The sequence below is a fragment of the Camelus dromedarius genome, chromosome 31 (assembly GCF_036321535.1).
Source record: "Camelus dromedarius isolate mCamDro1 chromosome 31, mCamDro1.pat, whole genome shotgun sequence".
Classification (NCBI taxonomy): domain Eukaryota; kingdom Metazoa; phylum Chordata; class Mammalia; order Artiodactyla; family Camelidae; genus Camelus; species Camelus dromedarius.
The window spans coordinates 16,645,167-16,668,941 of record NC_087466.1 but is presented as its reverse complement, the minus strand read 5'-3'; the positions used below and the strand labels follow the sequence as shown (position 1 = coordinate 16,668,941).

The 23,775-nt window shown below is 38.4% G+C and overlaps 1 protein-coding gene across 9 annotated transcripts in view; it reads right to left on the bottom strand.

Moving 5' to 3' along the window:
* The window catches only part of HECTD4 (HECT domain E3 ubiquitin protein ligase 4), a 164,410-nt gene extending 141,088 nt beyond the window's left edge, over positions 1-23,322 (bottom strand). For all 9 annotated transcript variants that reach the window (XM_031442742.2, XM_031442744.2, XM_031442743.2 and 6 more), the window contains exon 1: positions 22,948-23,322. In XM_031442742.2, coding sequence (XP_031298602.2) covers positions 22,948-23,124 — 177 coding nt within the window. In that variant the 5' untranslated portion in view covers positions 23,125-23,322. The remainder of the gene's footprint in view (positions 1-22,947) is intronic.
* Between the last annotated feature and the right edge of the window lie 453 nt (positions 23,323-23,775).

Genomic DNA, 23,775 nt, shown 5'->3' with positions numbered 1-23,775 from the left:
GACCCTGGCCTCTTTCTATTTTTGTAAGCAACCTCTAAAGTAAGAGTTAAGGAACCAATCAATTTCATTGTTGAGAGAAATAAGCTTCAACAAGCAGATTCTAGATGTCCTTGAAACAGGTTTTATGATGTTCCTGAATGTTGTATCAACCAGAACTAGGGATCAAAAATTTTAAATTTACATTCACTAAAATAGTAGGTACAGCATAATCCTATTTTTAATTTTTATAATCCTATTTTTTAAATGTGCATGTATATGCTTTATATATAAATGTATGTGTGTACATATACAGTGTATATATGGGGGGAGGAGAGGAAAAGATTCAAAATCTTAAGAGTGGAGAAATTATGGTTTATTTTTACCTTCTTTATTTTCCAAGTTGTGTACAATAAGCAAAAACTGCCTTTAAATCAGGGGGAAGGTTGGATATAATATCATGGGAAGATTATTTAAAATATAAAATATTAGGCAAATAAAGCAGGCTACAAAACAAAAAATATTTCTACTACTTTAAAAATCCCTCAAAATCAACATTTTAAAAATTTGTTGCATGATATTTCCACATCAAATTATTCTCTAGTGAAGACTAACTGGCAAAGATAAGCCATGCTTCTTGGGGAAGAAGTCAGATGAAACATGTAGCTTTGCTTTTCTCTCGTTGAATGAATCTCAACTTATCTCCATGCTGAGAACAGATGGCAGAAGAAACTGGCACAGAATTCAGCTGTGGCAGTACCAACATGGTGGTCAGCAGGAAACACATTATTCTTAATTTTAACCATTTCCTAGAAACAGTGCCTGGAGTGTTATGGAGTAAAAAAGGATGTGCACGTGGAGGAGGATTTTATTTCTGGCAAGGTGTGAGGGCAAAGGAGAAAAACAAATTGACTAAAGAAACCTACTTAATTCTAGAAAAGCAATAATGTTGGGAATACCTCAAGTAATTTTATATTTCTGAAAATTTTTATATTTGAGGGGAAAGGCTATTGGTAATAAAAATACAGCAATTTTTATTTTGGTATCAAATGTCTTTTTAGACACAAAACCCAAAATAAACATGCCATTCTCATAACATGCTGAAGTGAGGAAGGTAATAATCATTTCTGAGAAAACAGCATATGTTACTGGAAAAAATTATTATTTTGCATAACTTTTCTTATTTTGATTTCACTGATTTTGGGGGCAATACTGTCATATTCTCCCAAGCTTCTAAGCAGTCTAAAGCAAATTCCAGACTTTGCTTCTTAAAGGTTTAAAGTTTCTATTTTGTTTTTCTTTATTAGGGATATGAAGCCAATGAAGTAAAAGAGGTCCTCCCCAATCTCTCAGTATATTTTTATCTAATAAACTCTATGCTTTAGTGTTCTCAGATGAATTCATTTTCCTAGGCTTCAAAAGAATCAAACATCTTTACAGCGTCCCTCAAGTGAATAAGACTTTATTTCATCATAAGAAAAAAATCCAATTTAAAATGCTTAAGGCTGTCAGCAAGACACACCCTCAATTTTTACTGTCCACATGTAATCAGCTCTGATTTATGATGCCAATACTTTGGACCACACATCACACCACACTTTGCTCTCCTTTCTGCTGAGAGGGCTAGGTCACCTCTTTGGGCTAACATGGCGAGCTCGGTCAACTGGAACCAAATACTAAGTTGTGGTTCAATCTACATTAAGGGCCTTTTACTCTCCCTAAGGAAGAGCTCCAACCTGTATCAGAAATCCACTGGAGTGTGAGCGGCAGCATAAACCATCACCTTCATTCATCAGCCACCTCGTTTCCTATTCAGTTTGGGTAAGGGTTGATTTCCTATACCTTGCTGGTCTGAATGATCTGAACCCAGCTTTCTATAGGCATTATCAGGTAGCCGACCCCAGCACAGCCCTCTTGCCTCGCTTTATTAGTGTTTACAAAGAATTCAAATCTCTTTGTTTCCAAAGTAAATCCAGCTTAGTGTGAGAAAGGATGTCCCCAGTGCACGAAGGGGCCACAGCTCATCGTCAGCTCTGACACACTATCGCCTCTCACCAAATGTGCCACGGTCGGGTCTGTTTAGTGTCTGCCAGGACGCAGATAAGGGCACACAGCTGGCCCTCCTCCTGCTATCTCAGACTGCGGCTCCCAATACCACAGAGCTCTCCTCTAGGGAACCAATTTGTAGAATCTTGTCATAGTAAAAAACCAACTGAGTGGCTTAGGAAAGAGGACTATAGCAGGTACCTCAACAAAGACAACTCTGGAGATTTCTAGATCTATCAACTATTCATACTGGCTAGATAGATACAAATAAATCTCACACTTTAATAAATAGAAATTTCTAGAGAAGGGGTAAAAATGAGAGTTTTTAATTTGGTGTTTAGTTGGGTTTTTTTCCTATGAAAGCTACAGATAAATCATGGAAGATTGTAACAGAGTATGTTTACATATTTTTAATGCTACATTGCCTGACAAATTGTGCCAATGCTCAAGAAAGATTTCATTACCAAGGCTGTCTTATGTACTTACTTGGTAACATGGCTTAACTGAGAAAACACTGCTTAGTGTAAGAGGCAAAACTGCTAATCCAAGGCATGTCAGTCATTAATCTTCCTGTTCCTCAGTTTCCTAGTCTTTAAAACAAAAACATAGTGGTCCATCCCAAGCTACCTCTCAGAAATGTGACTAAATAAGGTCCATAACTAATATGCCAGTTTCCTCTCATCTATTGGTGCTTTAGTTCAATTTAACAAATATTCAGCAAACATAGCACACTGTGGGTAGTTAAGTAGGCTAAGAGGCTCTGGTTTACAAATATTCATGCAGTTATGGGGAAATTGAGAACTTTTCCCATTAAGGTTTTTTGTTTTTTTGTTTTACAGAATGCCCAGCTCTTAAACATATCAGGAAACTTAAAATATGTCATAGTTTGAATATGACTTGGAAACAAAACCATCAATAAACATAAGACATCCATTTAGTTTGGGCCATATTAGGCCCCTGCAAAGTAGAAACATGGAAAAATGAAAAAGAACAACCCCAAATAAGATCACTAGACACAACCCTTGCTAGCCTAGGAATAGGGAACTAGCAGTCCTATGGAAAAGCCTCAGAATAGGAGGGCTGGAACAGAAACAGCCAAAGAAATAACTTACTATGTTAGATGAATGAATTACTGTCACTGAGTATTAGATTACCTAAAAAAGGGAAAATTTGTAAGTAAAGTTTTGAGGGTAGATTTTACTTTGTGGAGTTGCTGAGGGCGCTGTTTTCCTTTTTTGACGGTACAGAGGTATACAGTTTCCATATGCACAGAAACTACACCTTATGGTAAGGCTGTATTCAAGCCGGTCTTTGACATCTTGATTCCTTTCTGCTATTTACGCGCATCCATTCAAATAAATAAGATACAATAACAATGAGAAACTCTGAGGAAAGGATAAGAGGAAAGGGTAAGGACCATCTGACATCTCTGAGCTGCCAAACAATGATTTGAAGCAAGAATACCCACCTCTTCCCCATTACCTCAAGGTAGGTTTCTAAAATTCTCAAAACATAACTCACTTGATTCACTTTAATTATAAGAAATACACTCAAAGTTTCAAAGTTTTTTAACTGTGTTGTGAAATTTGAACAGGACGGCTTATGATCTACACAAGGGGAGAAAAACACACCCTTTGAGAAAGTTGAACATATTGAAATCAAATAGTAAGACCCAGAAATCTTTTGGTAGTTGCTTGCTACAGAAACATAACCTACTAGCCGAAGTCTTTCCTTAACATCTAAGAGCACAGTTTGGTAAATCTAATCAATGACAGTGAGAGGCCAGGGGACTGTCCTGACCCTTCTGCCCAAGCTTTGGGGCCTCCCGTTTTCTCTATTTGCTCCAGACAATCTTGTTCTCTGCTTTCGTTTTTTCATGAAACTTTATTTCTTCATGAAACCTGAGGTTTTATATAAGGGCTCTGCTTTTCCTTATTATGGTCTACAAGCTTTGTTCAATCTTACAATGACTCCTTCAGAAGCAGAGGTTTTTTGTTTTTGTTTGAAGGAAAAAACCTCTATTTCTCTAGCTTATGATATTGAATTGGTTTTATCAAAAGACTGTGGATTTTTCCTTGCCTTTTCAGAAGACTGAAACTCCATTTCCCCTTTAGATGTTAAAAAAAAAAACAACTGGGCTCTAATATGGAAAGTACATTTTATGACTAGAACTGCATCTTGTATATATCTTAAAGTAATAGTTTTTTAATCAAAGTATACTTGATTTACAGTGTTGTGTTAGTTTCAGGTGTACAGCAAAGTGATTCAGTTATACATATATATTTTTTTTCAGATTCTTTTCCATTACAGGTTATTACAAGATATTGAATATAGTTCCCTGTTCTATACAATAGGTCCTCGTTGTTTAAAAAAGTAACTAATATTAATGTTCTATTTGAAAGTTTATTTTTAGAGAAACTAGATTGTGCATGAATTGATTTTAGAAACTAGGAAGGAAGCGACCATCAGTATAACCCTATCAGGACAGGCAACTAGAGGCTTCTTTGAAAAAGGTTTCATATCTATTTTACTAACATTTCAAGTCCTAAAACAGGCAAAAACTAGCTGAAATCACTCAGATATAAAAACAAGTTGGGGAAGTTGACCCTAAAAGTCATTAAAACGTTAGCATTACCTAGCCTCCCTTGGGACCATTAAAAGCATTTCTAAGGGATAAAAAGGGAGGCAGGGATGAAAAGGGACAGTCAGCAAGGAGGGGCATGATCTAACCCAGTGCAGAGCTGAACTTCATTCGGGTCACCTATACTAAGGCACAAAGCCCCACAGGGATACGGCCATAGAGCAACACTTAGTCATACAACAAAAATTTTCTTTGCTTTATTTAGGTACTTGAAAACACAAGAAGCAAAGGGGGAAAAAAATTTTTAACTATCAACCTGAGTTTTAAACACAGAGAGCATAATTCTAATTGATCCTCAAAAACTCAGCAGCAGAAACTGGTGCTTAGCAGTGATGAAATCTTGTCTGCAGTGAAGAAAACATCAGAATTGCAACAAGTCAGTCAACAAAAGGCTGGGAGCATCATTGTTTTCATGTTAACAAACATCCATGACAGGGATGCAGTCCTTGCCCTAACCTAGACCAAAAGAGAATAACAACCCTATGGAAACAAGCATGAGGATTTCTTAAGAACTAAGAACCAGACTGGATAGCACCTTGACTAGTCGCCACTATTACCAGGATAAAACTATGCTGACCTCTCTAACAGTATTATCTTGGCATCTCTGCCGATTCCAGGACCAGCACATGGTTTCATTATAGTCAAGGAGCAACTTAAGAACAGGTGAGGGATTCTTACCAGGTACCCTTCTAGGCTAATGGATATTTCATCAAGCCTGGGCTGCTTCCCTAAATCCTAAACATGCTACTGGAGAGAAAGGGCTCTGAAATTATTAACTCACGTATAGACTATTTAGTATTTATCATCTCTCTCATAAAACAACGTATTATCCCACGAAAAGAGTTCCAGTTTCTTATTTGTCTTTCATATTTTCCAAAATATGGCCCTTCTTTGAGTTTCAAAATGACTGCTGAAGAGAGATAAATTGTGTTACTTTAAGAAACTACAACCATATTCTTCATGGGTCAAAGCAAAACCCCAAAATAAATTCTAAACTTTGGAAAGTTAGCCTAAAAGAAAGTTCATTTCTTGTCCTCCTAGGATCTACCTGCTTGCTAATGACATTAAAGAAATATCTTTTAAAATGTAAAGGGTAATTTTAATCTCATCCACCAGCATTTGCCAAAATGTAATATGCACTTGACAAGATTAATAATAACGATTCTTTTTTTCTGAAGTTCTTCAGCCTGGCTCCTAAAAGAGACAGAAAGAGGGGGAAACCTGGGTGTGTTATTCAAATGAACCTATTAAAACCAGGCAGCAACAATTCAAATCTCAAATCATTTTAACTCATCACTGCAAAATTACTCTCAATCATGGTGTATGCTGTTATTTCAAATCCTAGGTTAGTTTCGAGTATCACAGATATTAAGAATTTGAGCGGGGAGCGTATAGCTCAGTGCTGGAGGGCATGCCTAGCATGCATGAGGTCCTGAGTTCAATCCCCAACTACCTCCATTAAAAAAGAAAGAAAGAAGCCTAATTACTATCCCCCCTCAAATTTTTTTTTAAAAAAGAGAATTTGATAAGAAAAAAAAAAAGAATGAAATTTTGCCATTCACAGCAACATGGATGGACTTGGAGGATATTATGCTAAGTGAAATAAGTCAGAGAAAAACAAATACTGTCTTATGTGGAATCTAAAAACTACAACAAACTAGTGAATATACCATAAAAGAAGCAGACTTACAAATATAGAGAACAAACTAGTGGTTACCAGTGGGGAGAAGAAAGGAGGAAGGGGCAATATAAGGGTAGGGGACTAAGAGGTGCAAACTATTATTTATAAAACAAGCTACAAGGGTATATTGTATAATACAGGGAATATAGCCAATACTTTATAACTATAAATGGAGTATAACCTTTAAAAATAGTGAATCACTATAATGTACATCCATGTGTAATACTGTACATCAACTATACTGCGATTAAAAAAAAATTTTTAAAGGCAAGAAATAAAGGAAAAAAGAATTTGAGCCTTGTCCAAATAAAAATGAGGCTTGAAACAAAAAGCAATGCAGCCTTACAGATCAAATATTTATTCTATATTTAAATAAGAATAAGATTAAGGATGTTCCAAATAGGATTTTTTTAAATGTGTCATTTCATTTCATTATATGGATAAAAATTTATCCTATTACATTATGTGTATTGTATCACTTGGAGGTGGATGGTATTGTCAAGCAAAAAGCAATCATTTCAGGTTTCTTAACATTCAAAAAATTTTTTAAATCTGCCAAAATGAAATCTCATAAGTCAAAGGGATTTTGTTTCTAAGGATTCTTGGATTATAAACAGAATTTTTATAGGGGTGACATTTGAGGAGAGTCACTTGGCTCAGTCATTGACATTCCTTTATCCTTAAATAGGGAGTGGCAATTTCATGATCTTGATAATATGAAAAAGATGTCCCTCAAACCTGTAAACCATGGTAAATTAATAGCCTTTGATAGTCTGTATTTATTGTATCATATATAAGCTTAACTACAATTTAATTCAATTTTAAAAATCAGGACAAGACTACTCTAATTTCAAAAAATAACCAAGGACTGCTAAAAATATAAGAGCTATTGTATGTGGCACTAAATTGCTTCAAAATGGGAATGCTAAATAATACTACAACTATGTACTTTCCAAAAGCTGGATGACATGAGAAAACTGACAAAAGCCCCAGTGCTTCTCACTTGATCTTTTCCTTCTCTTATTCAAGAAGATAATACATACTGCCATGATGTATTCAAATATTTATGGATGTGGCTAGCTACCAAAAAGTTAAGTTCCTTAAACCTTGCTGAGCTTAGGATTTAGTAGCACATTAAATGTTATGAAGTATCTCCAAGAATTAGTGCAAATATGTATTACAATTCTCCTGTGTGTAAATTTCTCTTCAAAGCATAGACTAAGTTTAAAAAGGAAAAAAAACTAAGTTGCTTATATTTGAAAACAAGCAGTGTCAAATTGAATCACCTCATTTCTATAAAGTAAGGTTTCATTTATCTGCTACTCAGATATCTAGCATCTTCACCCAAAATAAATGCAAACTTTTAAGAAACAAGGAAGTGAATCTAAAAAGAAAAAAAAAGACAAATGAATTTATTTACAAAACAGAAACAGACTCACAGACATAGAAAACAAACTTATGGTTACGGAGGGGTGGGGCGGGGAAGAGGGTGGGAAGGGATAAATAAGGGTTCGAGATTTGCAGATACTGACTGGTATATATAAAACAGATAAACAAGTTTATCCTGTATAGCACAGGGAACTGTATTCGATATCTTGTAGTAGCTTACAAATGAAAGAATATGAAAGAATATGAAAACGAATATATATATATTCATGTATGACTGAAGCATTGTGCTGTACACCAGAGATTGCACAACACTGTAAACTAACTATACTTCAATAAAAAAGAAAGAAAGAAAGAAAGAATAAATTTAAAAAAAGAAACAAGGAAGCTATTGGATTTTGAGTGCCTACTATGTGCTAAATGTTGCTTCTCAAACTATCTTGGGTGCAGGAACAGTTTGGGTTTTCTTTTTTTTTTTTTTGGCAATCAACTGCAGAACAAAAATTTTGTAAAATGCAGTAAAATCAATTAGCATCCCCTAAAAGTGAAAAAAAAAGACAAAAATACAGGTCCCAAGTTTTACTGTTAGTTCAACGGATATAAAATTAGCCTACGGGGGTGGATTTAGCTCAGTGGCAGAGCACATGCTTAGCATGAACGAGGTCCTGGGTTCAATCCCTAGTACCTCCATTAAAAAATTTTTGTTTAATTAGTCTAGCAATCTGTTATGACATTTCTAAATGCTTACTCTCAATTCCTGTACTTATCTTGTCATGGTATGTGGCCCACACTTAAGAGGAGCACTGCTCTATATGCAAAGTATCTAATTTTCCAAGGTGGTTTTCAACAGCTTCCAAGCTCTTAGTAATGACCACTACAGGCTAAAGGAACTCAATGTCTTCTTAAAAAAAAAAAAAAGGCTGAATTAAATGATCTCAAGATCCTTTTCAGCCCCACAAATTCTATGATTCTGAATGCTGAAGATGTGATGTGATTGGCAAGTAAAACCCTCATTGTCTAATGACAGCCACCTGTGTCATACCAATGGCATGATTAATGGAGGCAAGACAAATTTTAAAAAGGGAAGAATAAGCTCAGAGAAAAGGAGTAAGAATTTACCAACAGCAAGGAGATGTAGCCGAGTAAGAGGGATAAACACCAACCAACTACAATGGCTTTTATTTGGGATCATTCAGGGTTGGAGTGCAGCTCGCCTACAAATCAGTCTCTGAAAACCCGACATGGTAAAAAATAATAATAATAATAATAATAATAATAAATAAAAAAAGAAAATCCGACATAGTAATAATTAAATCTAAGTCATGAAAAAAGTTTAAAATATCATCAAGGAACGGAAGTTGTGACAGGTGGCAAAAACGGCTAGATGTATTAATGCTGAAACCTACAGGCTTAACCAACGGGCTCGCTTTCTGGGTCCACACATCCCTGAAGACTCCTGTATTTAGAAGTCCCAGGTTGCTGGTTTGTGACTGACTCAGTATATCATTCTTCTTTAAATCCCAGAGGGCACCATATTCTGCATGGCCCCACATAGTAACATGCATTCTAAAAACATCAGGCAAAGAAAGACCCATACAATATAGTACTTTATACATATTTTTAAACAGTCCTGTGCAAGATACATAGTTGCTTACCATGTAAGTGCCTGTTTAATTTAGCAGGAAGGGTGACATTTTAGCACCAACTAGAACTACTTAAAGAACAATGAATCTGTAGGGTCAGGATTTGGGAGAACAGCTCTAGTTCTGGTTAACACTGTATGTCCCAGTTAAGTGGAACTGCCACAGTCTTGCATCTAGAGAACCTTTGAACTAAAAAGTCCTCTGTCTCCTCTGCCATGTGTGGTACTTAAAGTACGATTTCTGTCTGCACTCTCTGGGACGCACATAGCTGCTCGTATCTGTTTGGAAAGATTCATTGTTTTAGCTGTTCCAAAGTTCTCCCACTGCTCTGCTACCAGAGCTAAAGCTGCCCTTGATAATATGGCTATTTTTGCTTTCTACTATGTTAAGTGTCTAAGTTTTTCATACTTTAATATTCTCAAAATACCATCTCTATCACTTTTGTGGACTGCTGCTTTATGGAAGCTAACTTCATCCAGAGGGAACAGCAAAGGCGCTGAGGAAAGGGAGCCTCTGGGACCTGCCAGCCTGACCTATGACGAACGCCAGGAGGCCAGGGTGGCTGCCGTGGAGTGAAGGGAAGGAGGGTGGGCAGAGCAGGAGCTAAAGTCCCCAGGAATCCTCTAAGCATCAGCCTGTCTGTGCGTTAAATACCTTTGAGGGCATCACTGGCTGCAGGGGAGGCAAGGCTACGAAGGAGGCTTTTTCCTGAACTTCCTTTAGAAACTTAAGAATTTTGAATATGTGTTGCTTTCCTAAAATTTTGTATTAAATAAAGCACTTTATGAAGCCACAGACTACATGTGTAATTTATGTATTACCTTACATGATCAGAAATATGAACTTGATTATGCAAATAAAAATGAATGGAATAATCCTATCAGTTTACACAGTTACAGCACAGTTCTGAAGCCTCTCATTCTCACTTATGGTAAAAAAAAACCTAGGTGGTCATATATGTGTGCTGTAGCTTACTTAAAGGGAAGAATCTCACTACTTATAAAAACTATTTTCCTAATTTTAAAAACTTTTCAAAAGGATCGACTAAATATCCAACAATAGAGGATCGGGTAAATAAATCATTGAATACCCATATAATGAAATACTATGCAGGCTTTAATATCTATTCAGGGATTAAAAAAATATATTCTCAACAATACTAGAAGCTTTAGAGAACTGTCCTCCAAATAACATCAATGTTAAGTGAAAAGGGCAAGACACAAAATGTATATATAGTAATTCCGATTTCTTAAAATATATGTGCGTTTAAGTGTACATGTAAGAAAAAAGTCTGAAGGGGAACAGTTAACTAAACTCATCTCTAGGTGGTGGTAATATGAGTGATTTTATTTTCTTCTTTATACTTTTTCTACATCTTTCAGATTTCATAAAATGCTTACATTTTAGTTTTTAAAATTGTAAACATTTTGTAATGTTTTAAATAAATTATGATTACCAGCCTTATTATGCTAATCAGTAACTAGATTATGCTAAATCCTGTAATATAATTTTTGTGACAGTTCAGTCCTTGAGGCCTTGCCACTCAATAAAAGCTGGTAAATGGACACAGTTCACTGAAAACCCTGAAAAAAAAAAAAATCTCTACACAGAAGAGCTCAAAACAAAAAGAACAGTGCTCCAGTTTGATACCTAACCATAGAACAACTAAATTAAACAAAATTCATTCAAATTCATTAAGATTTTTAGAATGATGATCAGAGCAAGGTATTTTCAGTTAACTGCTTCAATCTACCTGTTTGCAGAAATCTCTCAGGAATTCACTATTCTCTATGCAAAATTCATTAGGCTGTATACAAAATCAAAGATCTTAACCCCAAATTATCCACATGACAGCACTGACAACATTTATTACAACTACTGGGATATGTTCTTTCTTCTTATCTACAATGCAAAGCATAACTGCAATTAAAATGCCTAAAGTCTTACCTGAACTAGTTTCCTTTTGTTCATCAAAGATAACCACCTATTCTCATCTTATTTTATTCTCTATTAATGAATTTTTCCTCATCTATGTATTTAATTCATGATATTATTCATTAAATCATACTCTTATGCATTTTAAATGCCCCTTTTAAAAAATAAAAATAATAAAATAAGTAAATGCCCCTTTTAACATTCAGTCCAATCAACATCCAATATTTGAGCTCCTAATATATTAGGGCAGGTACTCAACGGACAATATGAAGTGGCTGCCCTCAAACAGCTTGTAATATAGTAAGTAAGGGTGATCACGATGCAAATAAGTAACTTTAATATACATAAGGCACAGCTATGGAGATACAGAAGAGAGCATGACTGCTTCTAATTGTAGGCATCATGAAAATTTCATGGAGGAGCGGCATCTGATCTGCCACTTGAAGGATAAAGAGTAGGGTTACAAAGGTGGAGGTGGGGTTCCCCAAGGCAATGGAACCCCATAAGCCAAGAGTGTAGAAGAGAATGTGGTGAGTTTGTAAAATCTGGGAGGTGGGGGCAAGGAGTAATGAGATAAGATTAGAAAGGTAGATGGAGCCAAATCATAACTACCTTGAAATATCATTTTATTTTGCAGGAAATGGGAAACCACTGAAGATCTGGACAAGGATGTAACATAACTGTGCTGCAGGAAGATTACTCTGGCTGAGTAATAGGTGCCATTAACTACTGTCTCAAAGATAACAGGTTATCAAGAACAAGTGCTACCTAAAACAGAGGTACAGTGGAAAATCACCCAAGAAATGAACTACAGGCCTAGCACTAATTATATGACCTTGAACAAATCACTTCACTTCTCTAAGCCATTTTTCCTAAAATAGCTATTATCTCCTCTGCTGCCTCATAGAGCCACTGAAAGGATGAAATGAAAACAGTATACATGACAGTCCCTAGAAGGCACACTGGCCTAAAGGTCTCTGTCACAACTACTCAATTCTGCACTGTGGCATGAAAGCAGATAATATGTCCATGAATAAGCTGGTTATGTTCCAATTAAACTTTATTTACAAAGACAGACAACTGGATATGAGGGCCACAGTTTACTGACCTCTATATATAAAAGCACTGTCCAACAGAAATAGGTGAAACATGGAATTTATTATTTTCCAGTAGCCATATTTAAAAAGGTAAAAAGAAATAGATGCAATTAATTTTAGTATACTTTAAATAATATATTTTACTTAACACCTCATATCCAAAATGCTATCATTTCCACAATTAACCAACTTAGATATTATCATGAAGATATTTTACATCTTTTTTGGCATGAAGTCTTCAAAATCTGCTGTGTATTTTACACCTTCGGTACACTTTACTTCTGACTGGCCACATTTTAAGTGCTCAATAGCCTCACGTGACTAGTAGCTACCAACTGGACAGCACAGTTCTGGAGGCTATTTAAGTAAAACTGCTAAATTTTGACAAGACAAGTGTAAAATAACAATTTGAACAATAAAAGAAACCACAATCACATAATTGTACTCTACAGAGAAGATGAAAGGAAAATGAATTTCAAACATGAAAAATAATGTTTCCCCTGGGATACCAACTGTTAGTGCTTGAGGCCACCTGTTTAAAATGGCTCATTGTTAACAGTGTAAGATACCAGTATAAAGTCTGTTAATGCATTTTCATTCCCATAGCTTCAGCTGACCAACATTCTCCCCAGACGAGGGGGGAAAAATCCCAAATTTTTGATGAACAAAAAATTGTTCTATTTCAAAAGAATTGCTTGTCATTTTTAGTAGATATTTTCTTTTTTAAAAAATATAGCTTCCTTGGTTATTGATACCATGTTTGGCAAATGAGCAAAAATCAGATCACCCAAGAAAATTACTACTAGCTAATAGCTTGCAGTCAGTAGGTAATGGAAAAAATTGTAGGAGGATAAAATTTTCTATCACAGAAAACATTAACGAGTTTCCAAAATGTGGTCACTTTTATTTCAAACAACTGCAAACTATGCTGGTCTGCAGCAAACTTCAACTTAAAAGGGAAAGATGCTGGCAGAAACATGGTCTATCTCAGGGGCCCTAAACCTTCGCAAGTTTGGTGAAACTTACCAACCCATCTCAGATAACATTTTTAAATGCATAAAACAAAATGCATGGGATTATAAGAAACCAATTATTGTATCCTAAAATACAGTTACCAAAATATCTTAAGAAACAAATTTGTGATGTTAATACAGGAGCTTCATTAGAACGCTGAATAACAAGAGCTAATGCTTACCGTAATTTCTGAGTAACGGTGAGCATAAACAGTATTTAAGACATGTTCAACAACTGTAATATGATATGAAAATATCTATGATTTCTATTGGTTACATGGTCACAGGTACTGCCAATACTACTAGGATTTGTTGACCAAATTCATAATTGAAGGAAATGCTGAGTTCTAGCTAAAGATATGACTAAATAAAGATGTAATTTTTCCTATCCAAGTTCATATAGCCCCTGAATTAGATTCCTGGATCCCAAGGATCCCTGAATCCTATTTAGGTTCAGAACCCCCGAGGGAAAGGAAACTTTCATTATAAGCTCATCCAAAAAATGCTTCCTCCAGAGTTCCCCAAGTGTGTTTTTATCTTTCCATCACCCATTTTGCTCTTTTCTAGATTAAATAAACCAGTAGTTGTCTTTCAGCCACACCACAACTGAATGATCAAGAAGGAATCAATATCAAGAAATAAAGGTAATCCTTCTGTTATTTGCCACTGTTTTGATGAAAATATGTTGACACAGATTCTCCTTTAACATTCTTAATGATTCTATTTCAAGACTAAGAAAAGCAAACATATCAATAGAGATAAAAGGTCCAGATTTTTAGTCTGTCCTGTAAATAGCTAGATCTCTTATATTAGAGTATGTTCATTTGAAATCAGTAATGCAAACTACAGAGCTCAAAAAATATATAGTAAACACTGAAAAGATCCATTACAAATACAAGCTGAATGTTAATATTTTGTTGGTATAAAACCACTACATTAACCACACATCTGTAGTTATTAGTGTTGCTAAACCTACAATTTGCATAAAATAGTTTGCAAATTACGTATCTCTTTATTGTTAATCTAAAATTGCTACACACTGTGCTCTGACCTACACTGTGCAGGTTTCAGTAGAAACACCAGGGATTCAAACGTGTCCACTCCAAAGTGTCCCATCACAGAACATTAATTAATTACTCTACAACTGTGCTTAATAGCACTCCATAAACTCAAAGCTCCACACAAATATTCAGTATTATTGGGAGAGGAATCATACAGCACTAAAAAAATCCCTCTCAATTATAAACTGCCGATAATAACAGGTTACAGAAACACACTTTAATAATTACTGCAAATTTATAATTTACCAAACTTTAACAAGAACATAACACTCCAAACACTAAAAATCTTTTGGATTTATTTATAATAATATATATAAATGTGAATTTAAGAAGGAAATAGTAAACAATTATTTAATATGGCTATTTCTGGATGGTGCAATCAAAGAATTATTTCTTTTCTCTCGTACTTTTAAGTGTTTTCTCTATTTTCTACAACATCCATGTATTACTTCTCTATAATCAAAAAATTTTTGCATAGCATAAAAATAGAACTTACTATCAGTTATTTCTCATAAAGGTCAAAAAAATGTAGAATTACTCCTTATATTGCCATGTAAGAGAGAAAATTTTAAGATAGTCTGCGTCCCAATAGTCTGCCTAACAACTGCTATGCACGCCGATCACACTTCAGGGGCCAGTGCATCTCCTCCCAGACTGGGTGGCCTCTGGCAGCATCCCCAGACCATCAGAATACAAAGCTGTGGCTCTCTCCTGCCTATATATGGACAATGTCTGTATGAACTGGATTACTGACCAAAACGAGTCAGGAGGCAAAGGAGACCAAGCCAGAAGACAGGTCCTCTGAAGTGAAGTGAAAATAGCTCGGCGGCACTACCAAAAAACTCTTCTCTCTGCTGACCATGATTCGACATGCATAGCCAGGTACCCAATTACATCTACTGGACTCATCTGCTGGAGCGCAAGCCATTGGCTTAAGCAAACGATAAATTTCAGCAAATCCATGAGTTCTAAAATGGTCTGTATGACGGTGTGAGGAAAAGAGGTCCTATCAAGCACTGTAACTTGTGTAACTTGGGAGTATGAATTGGAGTAGTCACTTAGGAGAGCAATCTGGCAGTATCTGTTCAAATTGGAAATGGTCACCTATGACTCAGCAATTCTACTTCTCAGGACCTGCTCTAGAGAAATACTCCAACATGTGCACAAACAGAAATGCAAGGATGTGCACTGAAGGACCATTTTTAATAGTGAAAACCTGAAAACAACCAAAAGATCCATTGTGGTAGGCTGAATAATGGACTCCCACGATGTCCATGTCCTAATCCTTGGAACCTGTGAATGTGACCTTAGGTGGCAAAAGGGACTTTGCAGGTGTGATTAAATTAAGGATCTTGAGATGAGGTGATTACCCTGGATTATCCAGGTGGGCTCTAAGTGCAGTCACAGGGGTCCTTGTAAAAGGGATGCAGGAGGAGCCAGTCAGAGGAGAAAATGATAATGATATGATAACATCAGATACTACGGCGATAAACTTTGAAGACTGGAGGAAGGAGCCACAAGCCAAGGAATACAGGTGGCCACTAGAAGCTTTGAAAAAGGCATTCTCCCCTAAAGCCTCCAGAACGAACCAGATCTGCCAACACCTGACTTTAACCCAATGTGACTCATTTAGGACTTCCAATCTCCAGAAATGTAAGAGAACGAGTTTGTGTTGTTTTAAGCCACTAAGTTTGTAATAATGTGTTAGCAACAGGAAACTAAGACACCCATCAGTAGGGGAATGGCTAAATAAACTATGGTATTTCTGGAATCTTGTGCAGCACCTTTAAAAAAAATGCAGTAGATCTATATGTAGAAAGACCAAAACGTATCACTGAGTTTTTTTTAAAAAGCAAGTTACAAAAAGATATGTCTAACATCACTTCTTTTATGTAAAAAAGAAAAATGCTAAGTGTTATGTATACATACAGACAAACACACACATTTAAAAATGGTCTTGAAGAACATACAAAAAAAATTGGTCATTGATTTAACTGGGGTGGGGAGTAGATGGAGACAGGATTAGTGATGGTAGTTAAAAGGAACTTCAGTTTCACCTGCATTTTTTAGAAGAATGTATTCATGTAATGTTTAAAAAACATTTAATAGGGGGAGGGTATAGCTCAGTGGTAGAGTGCATGCCTAGCACGCACAAGGTCCTGGGTTCAATCCTCAGTACCTCTATTAAAATAAATAAATGAATAAATAAACCCAATTACTTCCCCCACCCCAAACAAAATTTTAAAAATAAATATACAAATACATAAATTTAATGGATATGTAAGCTGTGTTAAAAATGCAGGATCAAACTAATAGTTGTACAATTTCTGCAGTCTTCTCTCCTTTTCAGGTAACTACGCATTTGTCCCATAGTCGATCACCAGTTGTTATTTACATTTGTCTACAACTATTGACTAAATATCTTGTAAAGCAGACTACACTCCTTGTGTTCACCCCACCACCACTGCTGTAAAACAAGCCAGAAAGAGAAGTGGGAGGAGAAAGCATGGGCACTCTCTGGAATTGACAGTCCTTTCATAATTATCACCACAGGTACCTTGTGACTTAGGAAAGAACAGGTGCATGACAGTCCACCCAGCAGCCCTGGCCAACAGGTGGTACTTTGTGACAGTCAGTATGGAAGCCAAGAAGACAGATAATAATCAAAACTGATTTATTTAGCAAGACCCTAGGCGTACAACTGGAGGAAAGTTGAAATGAGACTACTATCTCATCTGCCAGCCATATTCCAAACAAATTGGGGAGGGAGAAAATTCCAGAGGGATCACAAACACACCAAAAAAAAGCAAGCTCTCCACTATTCACTACTAGAGAAAAAAAAAAATTTGTTGATGGGATAGTTTTGCTTTCATATGCTTTCATATACTGAATATACACAAAATAACTTTTCAGCAACACAGCACCTTCTAAAGAGAGTAAACACTGTAAGTCCATAATCACATCCACCCCTGTCTAATCCTTATATTAACCCTATTATTATCCCCCTTACAGACGACAAGCCAGTCTTAACAGTTGTTTTTCGAGCCTGGAACCTGGGCTGGAATCAGACAGATCTATTTCAGCCTCAGCTTTGCTACTGACTGTATGACCTTTGTCAAGTTACTTCACTTCTGTGCCACAGTTTCCTTTTCTGTAAAATAAAGATAAAGGTAGCATCAACCACATAAGGTTTCAGTGAAGATTAAATGAGATAATGGGTAGGAAGAGCTTAGCAGAGAGCCTGGCATGACATATGCTGATGCTGCTGTCCTGGTGGCTGTAGAGGTGGTGACAATGATGACAAAGAAGTTGCAGCGGAAGAAGCCAGGGATTACTAAAGGTATTGAATGTACCCAAGGTCACGCAGCTAACAAGGGACAGAGCTAGAATTTCAATCCCAGTCTGACTCTTTAAACTGGACTTTAACCTCTGGGCAACACTGCCTCCCACAGCCTTCAGGTACTTTGTCCTGACTTTACTGCTAGCCAGCCAAGCCTGAGAGCTTTTGAGCTATCTGCCAAAGCTCACAGTACACTGTACCAAGATTCAGTGACTCTTATTCCAGTGCTCATTAATTACCTGGTAATTAATTCTGTTGATGAACAAAGATAGCTTATCCATTTATACGTTAATTCTTCCAAATCTAGAATTTGGAATTCTCTAAAAGCACATAAACACTGTCCAAAGAATTCTGGCCAAAGGATAAATAGGTGGTAGTATTCTCCTAGGAACACAGATCAACAATTGTGAAACTAAATACTGCCTTAAAGATTTCACTTGAGTGTAACATAAGTATTCAAAGCCCTGACAATTTCAGGTGATCACCTCCAAACCCAAGTGCTCCTTCCCTTACATGATAAAAAAACAAACTGAACAAAAAACTCTGTTGAGCCTTTTCTCACCTCCTAAATAGAAACAGTAAAGCATTCTGGGCTTGTGTGGATTTTGTTTTATTGAGGTATAACTGGCATATAATAAACTGCACATATTTCAAGTGTACAATTTGATGAGTTTTTTTGGGGGGGGGTAGGTACTTGGGTTTATTTATTTGGATTTTCCATGGAGATGCTGGGAATTGAATCCAGGACCTCCTGCATGCTAAGCATGCACTCTACCACTTGAGCTAAACCCTGCTTCCCCCAATTTGATGAGTTTTGACATATGTATACAGACAACATAAAACTATCTCCACAATCAAAATGGGGAACATAAGCATCACCCCAAAAGTTTCCTCATGCACCTTGGCAATCCTTTCTTTCATCCCTTCCTGCCTGCCTCCATCCCCAAGCAACTACCAATCTACTTTCTGTACCTACAGATTAGTTTACAATTCCTAGAATATCACATAAATGGAATTTTACAGTGTGCACTCCTATATGACTGGGTTCTTCCACTCAGCATAAATCCATGTTGTCAGTATCAACAGTTCATTCATTTTTATTGCTGAGTAGTATTCCATTATATGGGTGTACCAAACTTGTTCACCCCTTCACCTGTTGATGGACATTTTAATTGATGGACATTTTAATTATTTCCAGTTTTTGCCAATCATAAATAAAGCTGCCATGAACATTTACATTCAAGTCTTTGGTGAGGGGAGCTTATAAACAAACATAATGAAAAACACTAACCAAAATGCTTGGGTTCAAAATTAAACTACGGGGTAAAAAATACCTTGGCCACCTTGAGCCAAGTCAATTAGCTATTCTGTCAACATCCCTATGTATGATCCCTGACTCCTCCTGGAGTTTGTAAAGAAAAATGAAATAGGAAGTCTTTTGGAACGTCCACAAATAAGCTAATGCCTTTTTCTTGTAAATTCCCTTTATTTTAAAAAGACTAATGTTCTATGAAATGTGGTGCAAAATTCAATAATATTTGAGTTGTCATTTTTGAGCTATTGCTTTTTGATTTCTCTTAAATTTATATTTATTTCAACACTTAAAAAATAATCTCCTGCATGCCTTCGCTTTTGCCAACAACATAAAATTAAATACAGATAGCTATTTTAAAGGCCAAAAAAGAGCTTTACTCTGCATCTTTAACTCACTCAGAGTAGATTCAAAGTCCTTATCTATAAGGCTGTACTTGAGCTGCACCCCCCGTCTCCATCTCCTATCACTCATTCTCTTCTTCCCCTTTGCTTACTGGGCTCAGAGCTCCAAACTAAGGATGCTAAGGCTGCTTCCCTCACAGGGAAACTTGGCTCTTGCCGTCCTCTGTCTGGGATGTGCTTTCCCCAGTAGCCATATGGTACACTCTCACTTCCTTCAGGTCTCAAATGCCATCCTAGGCTTTCCCTTCCTGCCCGCCCCCCTCATTGCTCTCCACCCCTCTTACTCAGCAATACTTTTATCCACAGCACTTGTCATTGGACATATTATATACATGGACATATATACACATGTCCTGTGTTTGACAATTTGTTATTGTCTTTATCCCTCACTAAAATAGAGGCTTTTTTAAGAACAAGGATTTTATTTTATCCCCTATGTCCCCAACACCCAGGACAGCGGCCTCAGCTCACCTCTGAATTCCACAAACACTTGTTGAACGAATTTGTTGATTAAACATTATTGATTGAAAAAACAACAAACAAAAACCTTCCGTTTAGAATTAACTGAGAAGAAAATTTTTAATTCAAATGCTCTGCTCTTGCTTAAATTAAAATGCTAAGTCAATGTTAGTCTACTTCTTAGGATGGGTTCTTTTTTCAGATTGACATTTAACTTTGAGCAGCATTTACAGAGTGAAAGAACATTGGAATTCAAACACAGGAAAACCAGAGTTTTCATTCGCCCTGCCATAATTAGCTATGCCACTAAGCCATAACCTCTCCTGATCTTAGACAACTTCTCTCTAAAATGAGGGAAATGAGTCTAAACTTCCTTCTTGCTCTAAAATTCTGAGACTCTATTGCAGTGAGCGTAGTCTTATGCGGTAAGGTTGTCAATCATAAATTAGTTGGCTTAGTTTGAGTCTCATCTTTCTTAATCCAAAATTGTTAACTGAAAGATTCTATGTAACTATAAAACTCTGTTAAAACCGAAAAAAAAAAAAAAAAGGTCATTTTCACCCAGATGTCCACCGGAAGGACAGGCTTGGAAGAGTATGCTTCGTAGGAGTGGTGGCAATTTCAAAAGTTAGTTTTTAAAAAGTTGATGAACCTTTAATCTTCCTCAAATAAAAAAGAATACATTACTAGAAAGGAAATAAACATATCTGTCTATTACTCTACCTGTACTCAGTTTATTAAATTTAAAATAATTACAAATGTATCATACATGACTGAAGGTAGTAGAATATTATGATTAGGAGCAGGTATGTTTGAGACCAACACACCAGGCTCTCTTCTCCCACCACGTGTGATCTGGAGCACACTGCATATCTGCTCTGCACTTTACTTGCCTCACCTGTACATGGGTACAACATTTACAACTGTTACAAGACGTAACAATATGTAACTATCAGGATCCTTTTTTTTTTTTTTAAACCAAGATCCTTTTGAGAATTTAATAAGATGATGCCTGAAACACAGGATAAACTTAATCAATATTATTATTATTAAATAATTAAATATGAATACACCTACACAGAACACAAATCTAACAGCCAAAAAAACGTTCTCAGCTATCCATTTCTCCTAATACTATGTGCCCTGTATTAACATACGGAAAGAAATGAAAAAAGTTCCTCACTACTACCAGTCAGAAATGTTTATCACCCATACAGGTATTGATTTCTGAGAGGTCAGATATATACAATTTTTAAGAGGTTTTAAAAAATCTTCCAGACCAGAGAGGTTCTTTCTCTTAAAATCATTCTTCTGTAGAAATATTTGACAGATGCTCAAAATACAGTAAACAGCTTAGGAAAGCCAGCTAAACAGCTCAGGTATTTTTAACTATTCCTATACTTTTTAATCCTAAAAATAAATAAATTACATACATAAAAATCTTGGCCCTGTGAACTTGGTCTCTAAGGTACAAAGAGCATCCGATGTCCACATTTCACATACAAGAAAGCCAAAGATTCCACCATTATAGCATAATACCCCTTGAGTTTTCAAGCTGGTAAGACACTCAGATACACCTTGCTTTTTATAGAATGGGCCCAAATGAGACATAATAAAACTATGATTCCGTATTAGGAATTCCCCACCAATTTGTATCTTCCTTTTTTGGATGGCCAGACTATAAAATAAGTCAATTCACACTTCGCAATGGGAATGTTGCAACCTCAACCTCAAAACCAGACACAAAAATACAGAGGAACGCATTCGCATCTCAGGCACGTCCAAATGTCTCGGCCAACGAGATCCCATCAGTGCCGTTTCCAGAAACACACAGTAATGGTTTTAACCCATTTCTATAAATGTTCGTTGTGCTGAAAGCCAAAGTGCCTGCAAAACCTCAAAACACAACAGATTCTTCGCATTCCGTTTATAGCCAGAAGACAGGCCATCCTCTCTGCGCCCTGCCCCAGAGAGTCTTCCTTGCGACAAGAATTTCGTGACACCCCATGCTACCTACACAGCAAAATGTCATCCCACAAAGTGGAGGGGGCGCAGTGTCAGCATCTGCTAGCCTTCATGAACCTATCCTGCCAGTGTTGCCATCCCTAGGCAAACACGAAACGAAGTGAAGTCCGTGGAAAGTTCCCATCTACCAAGCATATCTGGTTTCCTTCTGCCCCAAACCCAGTAGCACACAATCGCTGAGATTTGCTCTTGCTCCTGCCACGGCTCCGAAGCCTGGGCTTTCCGCGACCCCCTGAGCTCGTAAAAAGGCGTTGCGGCCTAAAACCTCCGTGACCCTGCGCACCGAGGGCCGCTGTACATCCCCCTCGCTGTCCACACCGCCTGGTTCCCTGACAAAGGCCCCGTGTCATTCTAAGGCTGGACACAGAGTAGTTGCTGGATTGCCCATCACGGACGGCCACTACCCTCTCCCGAAAAAGCAAACAACACACACACACACACACACACACACACACACACACACACACACACACACACACCCCTGGGGAATGACAGGCGGGAGGTGTAGAGCGTTAAAATTAAAATGTCCCCAAAGCTAAGCAACCTGGGTGTGCCCTGAGGTGAGTCCTGGGGGCCCGTGGGGGAGGGGAGACAGGGTCCGGGAGGCGGCGGCGGCTCCTCCCGGGCGTGAAGGCCGTGCCGGGTGATCGTCTAATAAAATGCTGGGAGTCGGAACGTTCAAAATTAAACCACAAATGAAATCCCCCACAGGCTTGAGGCCCGGAGGAGGGAGGGAGGGAGGCTGGCGGTGTGCAGACTTGCGGCCGTGGCCCCCACCTGCCTGCCCCGCGCCCACACACACACACCTGCTGGGGCTGCCTCCGGGGGCCTCGGGGTCGGGGTGAGGCGCAGATGAGAGGGCCCGACCCCGGGGATGCGGAGTGGGTGGACTAAACTGATGGCGAAGGCCAGGGGCAGCCTCGCTCACCTCTAAGTCGGTGTCGGCGGCCTCCGGGGCCCCGAGGATCTCGCTGGGCAGCTCGGCCAGGTCGGTGACCCGGATCAGCCCGTCGTGCAGGAAGATGGTCTCCTCCTTCACCGAGAGCCACTGCGCCGAGTCTGCGGCCGCCGCCGCCGCCGCCGCCGCGGCCGCCGAAGAGCCCATGGCCCCGGCTGAGGGGTTTGCAGTGAGAAGCAGCCGCCCGGCCCGGGGAGACACGAGCAGGAGCCGCCGTGATCACCAGTCCATGGCAGCAGCCGCCGCGTCCGCCTGCAGCGCCCCACCCGCCGCCTCGCCCGTGCAGCTCCGCCCTAGGAGGTCCGAGTCGCCATCCTCCCACCCCTGGCCCCGGAGACCCCAGCCCCGCCGCCGCCACCGCCGCCGCCGCCGCCGCCGCCCTGAGGAGCAGGATCCGCCTCTGCCTATCAGCAGCCAACTGTCAGTGAGACGCCATGTTGGAGGCGGGGTTCCCGGCATGCCCCGCGGACCGGACAATACCGGCCCCGCCCACTCGTCTGGCCCCGCCCACCGCTCCGCGTCCCGGGGCCGCCTGGTCCGGTGGACCTCGGCCTTGCCTTTCACTGCAACTTGTCCTCAGACTGACCTCCCGCGCACCTTCTTCCTCTAGCCATTCGAGGGCGCCTGGGTCTACAGTGCACCGGAAGAGACCACTGCCTCCTCCCCCTCCTCGGGTGTGCACCCCAATCTCCGGCTAGAGTCCCCAACCTGGGCAGAGCGTGGAGGTTCACTCCCTGCTTTCACGTTTAAATGAGATAGATGCAAAAATCTGGCACAAAGCAGGCGCTGCACAATTGT